The sequence below is a fragment of the Lathyrus oleraceus genome, chromosome 2, assembly GCF_024323335.1.
Source record: "Lathyrus oleraceus cultivar Zhongwan6 chromosome 2, CAAS_Psat_ZW6_1.0, whole genome shotgun sequence".
NCBI lineage: Eukaryota > Viridiplantae > Streptophyta > Magnoliopsida > Fabales > Fabaceae > Lathyrus > Lathyrus oleraceus.
In genome coordinates, this window is record NC_066580.1 from 117,790,049 (window position 1) to 117,804,069 (window position 14,021).

A 14,021-nucleotide genomic window follows, 5' to 3' on the forward strand; every position below is an offset into this window, starting at 1 on the left:
ATTTATATATATATCTTGTGTATTTTACAAATATATACATAATATTATTTATTTATATGTATATAAATTAATATATTTTAATAATTTTCTAAAAAATATTATTTAGTTATAAATTAAATTAATATATATATATATATATATATATAAATTAATATATATATATATATATATATAAATTTATATATATATATATATATATATATATATATATATATATATATATATATATATATCTTGTAAAATATATTATTTATATATATGTTAAAAAAGATATCTGGTAAATAATATCTTGTAAATTAATATAAATATAAATTAATAAATTTAAAATAAGTTAAAAAAGATTTTAAAAAATTAAAAAAATAATTAAAAACATATTAAAAAAAATTAAAAAAAAAGCAAAAAAAAAATTAAAAAAAAAAAGAAAATAGGAGTAGGAGCCACTCCTAGTGGCGACTTGCCCTCCAATTAAGGGTAGGCGCCATCTAGGGTGGCGCCCATGTACAAATTAGGGCACAAATGTGTCCATTTTTACAATTTTTTTGAAATAAAGATTATTTTTGTAATTTTTTTTTTTAAAAATTGTTTATTTAAAAAAAATTCTCTTCACCAACAAGTGTTATTAGCATAACCATCTTATAACTAATTATTCTTCTTTCTTTCTCATTAAGTGATAAATCGAGAATGTGTATACCACATATGAAAAATATATAAACCAAATGTTGTAAAAAAATTCAATGAAGTAACTAAAATTAGTTCTACTCATAAAGAATAATTTATTAATTTACACTTCACAAACTAAAATTAATTTAATGAAGTATTGTGTATGGTGTTATTAATTCTACTTTCATATTAAAAAATATAAATCATGATGTATTATATAATCTCTAAATTTTAGCAGAAAAATGATACTATCATATAAGTTTTTGATTATAAATTTCAAACATACACCCGTTTACTGGCCATACAATACTTCCATAGTTCTAACTAATTTTATTTAAAACATGTAGTCCTCAAATCCATATCTAACATGAGAATGAAATGAATATGAAAATCCTCAAATTATTGAATGAGATATGAGTGCACAACCATATTTAACATCTAAGATTGTCCACGATATGATTTGGTACCCAAGCAGCAGCTTTATTGCCGATGAAATGACACACAGGGACGGTTCCAGGAGTCACTTGGAGTGCTTCATAAAGCAATTCAGGATTCATACCTCTTGTGTCGTGGTGGCAGACTGTTAAAGCGTTAGTTTTAGTTCCATCGGAGGCCACTAATGAGACCATATATGCGGTTGTTTTGCTCACTTGGTGGCAATTGAATACTACATTTTCAAAATTCAATCTATGACACATCACAGCATTTTCACTAACTTTTTTCACTTCTTCCACAACATATTGGTCTTGATTTTGAGCAAAGTTACTTGAAATTGCCTTAATCTTTGTTGTTCCAAAATGTGAAATGACCTCGTCAATCATGGATTTCAAGGATGATACACAATGTTTGTGTTCTGCTATAGCTGTTGGACTATAACAAAAGTCCTCGAGACTTTGTTCATCTTTATTTGCCAGCCATATGGAATCTGTGACACCTTGTCTTGATTTTCTGAATGGTCGAATTATATTTCCTACCGGATGACTGTTACCCAAGACAAACTTTTTCCCAGGATGAAGGTCGTGTTCGAAAAATAGCGTCGAGTATTGGTTCAATTCTTCGGTTTTGATGGGTAGACTATTAGTTTTTCCATCTGCCACATTAAAGACCACAAAATGATCAGTTCTCAAATCATGAGATATAGTTTTATTATGAGACACTAATTCATTAAGATATTCTAATGTTAAAGTTTCAAGAAATTAAGTTAAAAGATCTTGCACACAATAATTTTACCCCAAAAAATAAAATACATACAATAACTGTGAGCATTAGGGTTAAATTTAATGATGAATAGAAGTGGAAATATATAATTTAAATTACTAACTAGGAATCAATAGATCAGAGAAGGTCTTTGGCAATGGAGTGTTTGGCCAAATAGATTGCCAATAATCTTCTCCAGGTGATGTTGCAGTGATTCCGACGAAAGCCAACTGCAAATAATATTCACGACTTATTAAAATAAAAACCACGCATACGCAACATCCTGCAAATTAGATTAGAAAATATTTAGCTTACACAAAAGAGAGATAAAACAGTGAGATGTGCAAACTCCATTGGAGTGGCTATGAAGAAATAATGACTGTGTAAGAGTTAGTGAGTGTATATGAAAGTGTTACAGAATCCCCTTTATATAGACTACATGCATAACTAGTTGATTATTGCTTCCTCCAAGTGGATGTCATGGTTTTAGCACTTGGCTTCCATGCAGATCATCTTGAAAATATTTTTTGCCCTTCCATAGGGAATCCATGCATGCACCTCAAAACCTGTACTATTAAATTTTTCAAAGCTTAAATTTTTGGTGCAAATAACATTCTTGCAGCATTCCAACAATTATAAATACTTAATGAAATACACATTTGAAAAATGCTGGAAGTTAATAATTTTCATTACATTTAAAGAAAAATGATACAAGTGGTTTTAAAATATTTAATTTTACGAGAAGAAGTGGGCGAACATGGATGTAACTATTAGATAGGATGCGTTAAGCAGTTTTATACATGTGATTTTTGTAAAAATGACCGCAACTGTATAATCGTTAACCACAGTTTAAAATATAATAAATTCCCTTTAAAATCCTTCCGCAATGATAATACTTACTATCTTATGATTCACTTTTCATCAAATCAATATTGTCACTTCAAAAATTACATCCCCGAACAATTCATTTATCACTTAACTCTGAACTTACATATGTCGTTCATCAACCATACACATTGAGATCATGAATTAAAAATGTGGTTACGCCGCAGACGCGATTGCGGATTTTGCAATAATGATCATTGCGATTACTACAACGCACATTGTTGCATTTGCATCTTGAATTTTTGTTCTGAGGTGCTTCAATACAAAATTGCTAAACACTAAAAATTAAGATTTTTCTCTACATCTAAATAAATATGAATTTTGAGATTCTAGAATATTTTTTTTTTAAATAACATAAGAAAGATGAATGTAATTGTATGATGCAGTTTCTATTACGATTATAAACATGACTCCATAATCATTTTTGAAATTTCACCCCTTTCAACTCATGTAAGTATTCGAACATCAACCTTCCAACACAGGACACAGAGAGTGTGACCTAGAAGGTGCAGATAGGGTGACCCTGGAGGTGTGGGGGAGTGTAACACAAGAGATGTGAGACAGTGTGACTCAGGATGTGATTGAGGTACCTAGAAGCTGCAGATAGGGTGACCCTGGAGGTGTGGGGGAGTGTAACACAAGAGATGTGAGACAGTGTGACTCAGGATGTGATTGAGGTAAATATATGTTTGATTTTGGTACTTTGTCTTTCGTTTGTGCGATTCAAAATATGTGTTATGTGATGTGTGTTGTAATTGTTTGTGTTCTTAAAGTAATTTATTGTGTCGTTGTTGTTTTTATGATTCGTCAATTGAAATCGATTTGTACTCATCCACCTAATTTAAATCAATTAGACCTATATGAAAACGTTGTTTTGAGTGTGGCAGATATGAAAGGTAGTTGTTAAGTTTCCGCCCTCCAACACAAGATTAAGACCGCCAATACCTCAACCAGATCCTTTTACAGGTTGACAAGTATCGATCTCAAGGACTGCTTGACGATACAAAGTTCATGTTTCAATTTAGTTAAATAAAAGACTTTGGGGGATTTTGGATTGTTGGTTTTAAAAATAGAAAAGAAAGTAAAGACCGCAGTTGAACAAATTAAAAGATGTTATGAGTAAACATGCTAGGGAAGATGTATGATTGAATTAATTAACAACAGTAAATTAACCTTTCAACAACTTAATTGAATGACATTGACTACTGGTTCTTCAGGGTATTTACTCATAAGTCCTTAGTGAGAAAACCTTTAATCATTCTAATTAATCCCTATGTCCATAGTGAATCATAGATGAAATTAAAAATAATTTTAATCAAGAATATTCCGGTTTCCATAGGATATCCCTAGACCTAAGTGATATCTACTATGAATTATTCACAATTAAGCATTAAGAATGACGGTCAAACCTAAATAATAATCACATATCAGACTCAAATTCTCTGAAAGAGAAAGCATTAAGTACAAATTGTAAATAAGCCATATATCATAAAATCAAAGTTATTACAAGGTAAAAATATAAAGTTGTATCATAAATCTGAATCAGGGACATCCCCTAGCATTGGAGGGTTTAGCTACTTATAGTCCAAAAGAAAAACATCAAAAAAATGTGTAGACATTACAAATTAATGGAAGAAAAGAGGTCTTCAACCACAAAAGTTCATGAAAATATTGATCCACCACGAATTATCGAGTGCTTCATCCTTCAAAAGATGTTCCCTATACTAAAAAAATTGTTCAACCCATGGAAATTCGCATTTTTGGCTAAAATAGACAAATTTGGGCTTTTTTTTTTTTTCAGATTTGAGCCACTCATACATGTATGACCTTCTCCTAGACGCGTGTGTATTCCTTTCATGCTTACTCATATGCGTATGGCCCAGGGTAGGGCATATGGCCCAGCTAGAGCCATACACGTAAGGCTTCTGCTGCGTAGGAGGACTTGACTTGGCTGGTCTCATATGCGTATGGGCATTTCCATACGCGTATGAGCAGAGACTTATTTTCCCCCCTTTTGTTGATAAACATATGCTAGGGGGTGGGGTTGAGTGGCCATACGCGTTTGAGAGGCCACATACGCGTATGGGCAAGAAACATACTTTTTCTCCATTTTTTCTCCTACTCATGCGTTTTCCTTCCAGTTTCTTCTCCGATCCATTTCCTATTGATCTTTTGACCCTGTATACATATCAAACACTACCTCAAGCATAGAAAATATCTAAGAGTTATCAAAACACTAGCAAATTAAACATTTGTAAAAATCTACAGAAATAACTTAACCTATTGTCAAGACTCCCAATAATCCATATGCTTTTGGCATTTAAATGACATTAAAACTAACATAAATGGTGACTGATCACAACCCTAAACTTAGCTTGTTGTTTGTCCTCAAGATAATTTCTATATCAAAATAACATGTCCCCAAACATCAACAAGATAAGGCTACGAACACACACCTCTCATATATTCCATGGTTCTCTTTCTTTCCTACCTTTCGTTCGGCCTGATCATCAAGATCGAGTTGTCCATCACACCAACACTTGAGAACACTGTTTCTCATGTCATCCATATTCGCAGTCTCACCATAAGCTCAAAATTCTCAGTACGCATTACCATACCATAAGCTTGCATAAGCTCTTTTTCAATTACCAAATAGACACTACACATACTTTTGGAGGGCTTTTAAGGTTTTAATGGGGCTAGGGCTAAAGTGGGATAATATATGGATAAATGAGCTAATGGTTAAAAGTATTTTCATCATTCTTTTCACTATGATCACTCCAAAGTATTATTGTTAGAATTCCTTAATTACTGATTTCTTTGGTCAGCTGGTTAGACTTCTCAATTTTTCAACTGAGTTCTCTTTATGGTGAGTGCTCATGTGTATATATTTTCTATTTTTTTTCATCAATCTCTTTCTGAGCTTCTTTTTCACTTTGTTTCCTCTTTTTTTTCTTCAGCTGCACTCACTTTTTTGTACTATTGTGCAACTACCACAAACTTAAAGGTTGTTATTACATCAACAACCTCAAACTTAGAATGAATCATAGATTCAAAAATAAAAGATAATACTTTGAAAAGGGTTGGGAAGTGTTTTAGGCTATTGGTTCATGATGTTGTAAAATAGTAACAAACAAAGGGGATATAGGCTCAACATGGATTAACAAAGGATTAACATGTATATTTCGTGTCGGGTTTTTGTTATCGTATCCACAGAGATTGTAAGATATCACTGCCGTTCAATGGTTGAATTAATCTTAACTTAATGTAACAATAGGGTTTTGGTTTTAATCAAGTTATCTTGCATACAAAGTAATTAATTGCGGTAAAAGTTATGTTTTGATTAAATGAGAAATATTTTCAAAGTTAGGTTTCAATGATCACTTTGCATGTATTAGCTCGGTCAACAATCTTATAAACTCCTTTAGATGATAAATAATTTCACAAGGTCCTCTCAATGCGTTTCTCTCGAACACCCATTGTGAGTTTTGCCATTTTGATCCATTGTTTCTCTCGAACACAATCTATCAAAATGACAACCTTTTGGTTCAACCTTATGGTGAACAAAATCATTCGTTACTATCTCTAGCTAACAAACAAGTTTGGATGAAAACATAGGTCAAGAATCGGTAAACATCTCTCGATCATAAACCAACACAAAGAGTTTTAAATAGAAAGAAAGTTTTCATCATATATTTACCGTTAAAGAGTTTACATATGAGGATCCTTACATTTACACACAAAGCTAGAAATCACCTACATCTAACCTTGACAAATGGATGACTTAGCTACTCATTTTCATGGTAGCTTGGTCGGCAAGTAAGGAAAGAAGGTTGATCAACATCCAAGTCGGATAATCGAAGTTGGATGGGAATCCACCTTCTTTTTGTGGAAGATGGTTGCTAGATGAAAAGAAATGAAAAACTAGGGCATAAGAGCTCCCAAAACAATGCTGCAAAAATATCTAGAAAAAGTACAGAAATGGAAAAGTTGGTAAAAATGAGGTATGGTGCTCAAAAGTGGCACCTGCTACTTATAGACCTCAGCTGGTCTGTCATGTTCGCTAGGCGAGCAGAATGGCTCGCCTAGCGAGGGTCTAAAATAGGCACAAAAGGCCCCTACGCCCAGAGAAAACAGGGTCTTGGTGAACTGTCATGTTCGCCTAGCGAACATACCTTCGCCTAGCGAAGGATACGCTTCAACCTCGCCCCAGCGAGGTTGAGAGGTTTTGCTACTGGAATGCTCGCTGGGGACTCGCTAGAGCTTCGCCTAGCGAGTGAGTGCTGGCTGCGTTTTTCACCAAAACAGAATGAACTCGCTACCACATTCGCCTTGAGCTCGCCTAGCGAATTAATTTGCTAATTTACTGGAGCTTTTCGCCAGGAGCTCGCCTAGCGAACCAAAAGCTTCGCCACAGCCTCGCCTAGCGAGCAGGCAGATGAAATGCTTGTATTCTTTGGTTCCTTTGCCAATTCTCTTGTGTCTTTATTATCAATTAATTCATGCCTTTCCTGCACAATAACACACACATCAAAGGCACCAAGCTTGTTTATCAATGTAATGCATTCCATGTAAAACAAATGTGGTTTTGACAATTTTAGCAAGGAAAAAGAGTGAAAGATGCCCACATATGATAGCTCAAATAAGCACTTTTGGGCATCTAACAACTCTCCCCAACTAGATTCTTGCTTGTCCTCAAGCAAAGTATGCCTCTTGAAGGACAAGAGGATTTGCTTTAAGAAACGGTTTCTCCGAAGTTGGATAAACGGCTCAAACACAAGCGAAATCAGCAAATACAAGTTCCCAACGGTTCGAATAAAATAATACCTAGGAACTAAAACTTAAATAGCAATGCAAAATATTTATCTATCTACAACAATACTATTCTGAATGAATCATCCTATCTCTCCTCTTCGAATAAGGAATGAAGATTTTGCGCGTTTGCAACCGCGGGACTAATCTCACTCTCTAACAAATAATGAAGAAATCAAACAGATTCATACAATGTCTAATCAATTAAAAATGGTACTGTGGAAGCAAAAAGATCACTAAGGGCTTTTCGGTTGAAGCTTGGTTAGGTTAACAAACAAGGGTCATTTCTAAGGCCATTGAAACGAAAGTGCCGATGCAAAAGAGACATTCACAGTATTATTCACACTACTCGACTTTGTTTCATTTGTTTCTTATTTGTAACCTTCACAACACATATTCCACAACTCCATTTTTATTTTTTTCTTCCAAGCAAGCATTCATTTTCATTCTTTTATTTTTGTTCTTTTCTTTCACATCATATATACAAACAGATGTTTCTTTTCTATATTTTCTATACATATATTTTTCTATGCTTGCTCGGTTTTTTCTTTTCTTTTTCAAGAGTTGTGGTACTTACCAATTCTTTTTCGTTCTCCCCAACTTATTTCTTCCACACCCTAAGTGAATGCTCTTAACTTTTTACGGCAAAAGAACAATAATCAAGATTTTTCGGGTTGTAAAAAAAGATTTTTGAGATCTCGCTTTATTTCAAGCCGAGATTCAACTGTTTAGGCTCAAAGGGGTTAACGAATACTCTCTCTGCTCACAGGTAAGTTGTTTTTGGATGTAGTTGTGCTCGAAAGAAAACAAGTGCCTTGATCATTTCTAATTGCTTCCACAATTTCACAATAATAAAAGACAAATAATGAATCACATGAATCAACAAAACTTATTAGAATCCAGCATTTAAGTGAACAATGGAGGTTTCCTTACAATTTATGGTTTTAAGTTCTAGATGAAGCATTCATTCAATTATGTTGCAAAAAGACAATATTCAATTTACCAAAAAGAGTAAAGTTCCTAATGCATTCTAAAATTCTAGCCGACAGTAACCATGTACCTTAGCTTCATTCACTTGTTTATTCTTATCATTGCCATCCAAGCTCGGATGCACCTTCATTGGGTACTTCTTGAGGAGCAACCAATCTAGAAGGGTTTGCCACTCAATCAACCAAAAATTTATTAAACACACAAAATTAAAAACAAAAATAAATAACATTAACTGAAAATATAAATTTGTTCGTGGGGGACAAAACACCCCAATAGTACAACACCATGGTCAAAATACAAAATCCGAAGATACAAATAGAAATAACATAAAAACTGAAAACACACAAAAACTTAACCCACAAAGGGCTCAGGACTCCTCTTCGCTACCGGCCTCAGAACCGGTAGCCTCATCATCAACATCATCATCATCAGCAGCCTCAGCGTCCACCCCCTCACCATAGACTGGCCTGTCCACAGGCCAATTAGCGTTAAGCATAAACTGCTCACGCGCTAACAATGCTCGAGCACCGGAGGGGTCATTACCTTGCAGCTCCAACCTCTGCATACTGTTGTGCATATCAATCATAGCTCGTTGGGATGCTGCCATCCACTCAAAACTGTAGTCACACACAGCCCGCAGGTACGGATCAAGTCCGGGAGAAGAAGCACTAGGACCATCAGCAGCCCGAGTACTTCCTGAGGCTGCACTGCCACCGGTAGACTTAGCTCTACAGTATTTAGCCACATACCTATCATCGATAGGTGCCGGAATTCGAACCTGCCCACGAGACGGAAGTCTCACCCTAGCCTGAACACATAAGCTCATAATCAAACACGGGAAAGCCAAGGGACAATTAACACGAGCCCCTGACTTAAGCCCGCTCTCGACGACGGTCTTCAGCTCATTGGCGATTATCCTCGCCACATCAATCTCAACATTTGTGAGGATGGAATGGACTAAATGTGCCACTGGGATCGGCACAGTAGAGGTGTGTGATTTGGGCTGGATGTTGGTCAAAACCAAGAGCAGAATCAGCTGAGCCATGGGAGTCATGTCCTCCCGGTGATATCTCACAGGAACCCCAGATGGGTTCGGCTCAACCGATTTCCCAGGTAAAAGCAGGTCGGCGGTAATGGCAGGGACATCTCTGTGAAGTCTGAGGTCGGTGTGGTACTAGTCTCTCTGGTCAGCTCCCAGCTGGAGCGGTTCCCCTAGGATTCGGTTGATAGCATCCCGGTCAAATGGAATTGCATGCCCGGCAACTCTAGAAACCCAAGTGAAGGGCTCGTCGTCGTCGGGCAGTGCGTTAGCATAAAACTCCCGCACTGTAGCAATGTCGTAATGCTCTAAGGGACTTATCAACCTATCCCACTTCTTGGCGTCTATCAACCCGGCGAAAGTTCTGTAAGTGCCCTGTGGGTTGATCAGAAAACGCTTCTCAGGAAGTATTTTTCGCTTCTCCAGAGCGATGTATCTGGCGGCCTGTTTAGGGCCGACAAACTTGTCTTGGTCGAATTGAATAGGAACCGTTCGAGATGTAGACGATGGTCCCTTTCTTTTTTTACCAGCTCCAGATCTAGACTCCGTCTGCAAAAGATACAAAGAAACAACACACACCAAACAACAGGTTAGCCATCAAAGCATAATTTTAAAATACTGCCATGTTCGCTGCTGCTTCGCCTAGCGAAGTTGCAGCGAACGCTCGCCCCAGGTTCGCCTAGCGAGTGCTAGCGAACTTTACGGGTTTTGGGATTTTCTGCATTTTCAAAGATGTTTTCCCCAATACCCGTACTCTCATGGTTCCCACATCAGAACCTAATGATTTATCATGACAATGAATCGTTCTATGCTATTGGGGATTGCCTAATTGCATGCAAAACCTAAATTAAAATTAAATCCCCAATTTGAAAACCTAAATGTACAAACATTGCAAACTCCCAAAATAATACATGCAACCTCAAGGTTCCCATACCACACTTATCCTATTTACCATTCACATTTGGAAATTAAGAGTGCAAACAAAAAGAAACATGTAATAGGGCAAACCTTAGGTATACGGATTTGGAAAAGAGAAGTGGGGAGAGTTTGCAATCTACCGAAAGAAGCACGTGTTGTTGATAAAGATGTAAATGAGAGAGTTTTGGAAGCCAAGCACAAAATCCTCAGCAGAGCCGTTCAGACAAATTTTTGAAGGTAAGGGCAAAATGGCCCTGCTGAGATTTAAATAGTAAACAGTACTGCAGCGCTCGCTGCTGCCTCGCCTAGCGAGCAGGTAGCGAGCGTGCTCGCTACTGCCTCGCCTAGCGAGCTGCAAGCGAGCATGACAGCAAGTGTAAAGGCAAATGCAGCACTTGCAAGTCATCCAGCATGGGTTCAGCACAGTGTACTCCATACAACATAAAACATAAAACAGTAAATACTTACAATGTTGGGGTGCCTCCCAACTAGCGCTTGTTTAACGTCGGCTAAGCTCGACGGTGCGATGCTCACAGAGGAGCATCGAGCGGCTGAGCACAACTCTCGCGATCCACATGACCGCCGAGATACACTTTCAATCGTTGGCCATTCACGGTCCAACTATCTTTCTTGTCCATGTCTTCAATGACAATGGCCCCGTACTCTTTTACTTCTTTCACCCGAAATGGCCCGGACCATTTTGATTTCAACTTCCCGGGAAACAACTTCAACCGGGAGTTGAACAATAAGACCAATTGTCCGGGCACGAATTCTTTGTTACGGATCTTCTTGTCGTGATACTTCTTTGCTTTTTCCTTGTACAACCAACTTGAGTGGTATGCGGCATTGCGCATCTCCTCCAACTCAAGTAGTTGTACTTTCCTTTTGTTACCGGCCAACTCATGTTCAAAATTTAAAAACTTTAGGGCCCACAAGGCCTTGTGCTCCAATTCAACCGGCAAATGGCAAGTTTTACCAAATACCAATTGAAAGGGAGTTAGGCCAATTGGAGCTTTAAAGGCCGTACGGTAGGCCCATAATGCTTCGTCCAATTTTTGGGACCACTCTTTTTTAGAATTAGACACGGTTTTTTCTAGGATTCTCTTAATCTCTCGATTAGAGACCTCCGCTTGCCCGTTAGCCTGAGGGTGGTACGGAGTTGTCACCCTATGCGACACACCATAATGTTTTAGAATTGTTTCCAAAGATGCATTGCAAAAGTGTGACCCTCCGTCACTTATCAACACTCGGGGGGTTCCAAAACGGGAAAAGATGTTTTTCTTTAAAAATTTTATCACCGTTTTGGCATCCGCCCGAGGTGAGGCAATCGCCTCAACCCACTTGGAGACATAATCAACAGCTACAAGCATGTACTCATTCCCGTAAGAGGGTGGGAAAGGTCCTACGAAATCGATGCCCCAACAATCGAACACTTCCACTTCTTGGATATTTTGGAGAGGCATCTCATCTCTCTTACCTATCCCACCGCTTCTTTGGCAGCTGTCACAACTTTGCGCATGGATATGTGCGTCTTTGAAAATAGTTGGCCAATAAAATCCCGATTGAAGAATTTTAGTGGCCGTTCTAACCCCATTATAATGTCCGCCATAAGGCGAGTTGTGACAATGCCAAAGGATGCTCTGGGCTTCATCACCAGTTACGCATCTCCTTAACAGGTTATCGCTACCCAACTTAAACAAGTATGGGTCATCCCAAACATAATACTTCGCATCCGAAAGGAACTTCCTCTTTTGGTTCGAAGTTAGGTCGGCAGGCACGAAACCACTAGCCTTGTGGTTTGCAAAGTCTGCAAACCACGGCCTAACTTGAACCTTAAACAATTTTTCATCAGGAAATTCTTCCCGGATTTCCTTTTCAGATGCGGTAACCTCGACATTCACTAAGCGGGATAAATGATCCGCTACCAAGTTTTCCGACCCCTTCTTGTCTTTGATTTCGACATCGAATTCTTGTAACAAGAGGATCCAACGGATGAGCCTTTGCTTCGAATCTGGCTTGGTTAGCAGATATTTAATCGCCGCGTGGTCGGTATACACAACGACTTTAGACCCTATAAGATAGGACCTAAACTTTTCTAGCGCATACACTATTGCGAGTAGTTCTTTTTCCGTTGTGGCATAATTTATTTGAGCCTCGTTAAGAACCTTACTCGCATAATGTATAGCATGAAAAGTTTTGTCTTTTCTTTGGCCAAGTACCGCTCCAACAGCATAGTCACTCGCGTCACACATTAGTTCAAAATTTTCATTCCAATCGGGAGCGACTATTATTGGAGCGGTAACCAATTTTTCTTTTAAAACCTCAAAAGCTTGCAAACAATCTTCGGTGAAGAGAAATACCTGATCTTTGGCGAGCAAATTGCTCAAAGGCTTAGCCACCTTTGAGAAGTCCTTGATGAAGCGCCGGTAAAACCCCGTGTGCCCCAAAAAGCTACGGATGCCTTTCACATTCACCGGAGGGGGTAATTTTTCAATTACTTCAACCTTAGCTCTATCCACTTCAAGCCCCCTTTTAGAGACTTTGTGGCCTATCACGATCCCCTCGGTCACCATGAAGTGACACTTTTCCCAATTTAGCACCAAATTGGTCTTCACACACCTTTCCAACACCGTCTTCAAATTTGCCAAGCATAGACTAAACGTCCCACCAAATACCGAGAAGTCATCCATGAAGACTTCCATTGTTTTCTCTATTAGATCGGCAAAAATGGCTTGGACGCATCGTTGGAAGGTCGCCGGTGCATTGCACAGCCCAAAGGGCATTTTTCTGTATGCGAACACTCCAAACGGACACGTGAAAGCCGTCTTCTCATGATCAACCGGGTCAACCGCAATTTGGTTGTACCCGGAGTAGCCGTCCAAAAAACAATAGTATTGTTGGCCCGATAGTCTTTCAAGCATTTGATCCATAAATGGGAGTGGAAAATGGTCCTTTCGAGTCGCGGTATTCAACCGTCTATAATCTATACACATTCTCCACCCCGTTGCAACTTTAGTCGGGATCAATTCGTCTTTGTCATTACGGATTACGGTCATTCCACCCTTCTTCGGAACCACGTGCACGGGACTAACCCACGGACTATCCGAGATCGGGTAAATCATTCCCGCATCCAATAGCTTCACCACTTCCTTCCTTACAACCTCTTTCATGGTAGGATTTAAGCGGCGTTGTGGTTGAGCTACCGGCTTGAAATCCTCCTCCATCAAAATCTTGTGCATACAATAGGATGGACTAATTCCTTTTAGATCGGAAAGAGTCCAACCCATAGCTTCTTGATTGGTTTTTAGCACAATGATTAGACGGGCTTCTTCTTCTTTGGTCAAAAGGTTGCTTATGATGACCGGCTTTGCCTCGGTCTCATCTAAAAACACATATTTCAAAGTCAAAGGTAACTCTTTTAATTCAATTGGCGCTTTCTCGTCAATGACCTCCTTCTTCAAGTTTTCTTCCTCTACTTCCCACGGTTGTAGGTCTTCCAAACTATCAAGTTCCTTTAAGC

The 14,021-nt window shown here is 38.0% G+C and overlaps 1 protein-coding gene across 2 annotated transcripts in view; it reads right to left on the reverse strand.

Moving 5' to 3' along the window:
* Positions 1 to 889: 889 nt before the first annotated feature.
* Positions 890 to 14,021, reverse strand: part of LOC127118400 (embryonic abundant protein VF30.1) — a 53,921-nt gene continuing 40,789 nt past the window's right edge. Inside the window, exons 1-3 of one of the 2 annotated variants that reach the window (XM_051048589.1) lie at positions 2,173 to 2,293; positions 1,982 to 2,087; positions 890 to 1,750 (exon numbers count right to left, since the gene is read on the reverse strand). In XM_051048589.1, the coding sequence (XP_050904546.1) occupies positions 1,092 to 1,750; positions 1,982 to 2,087; positions 2,173 to 2,211 (804 nt within the window). In that variant the 5' untranslated portion in view covers positions 2,212 to 2,293 and the 3' untranslated portion in view covers positions 890 to 1,091. Of the gene's footprint in view, positions 1,751 to 1,981; positions 2,088 to 2,172; positions 2,294 to 14,021 lie in introns of those variants that run through there. The other variant, XM_051048590.1, reaches the window with a different exon arrangement.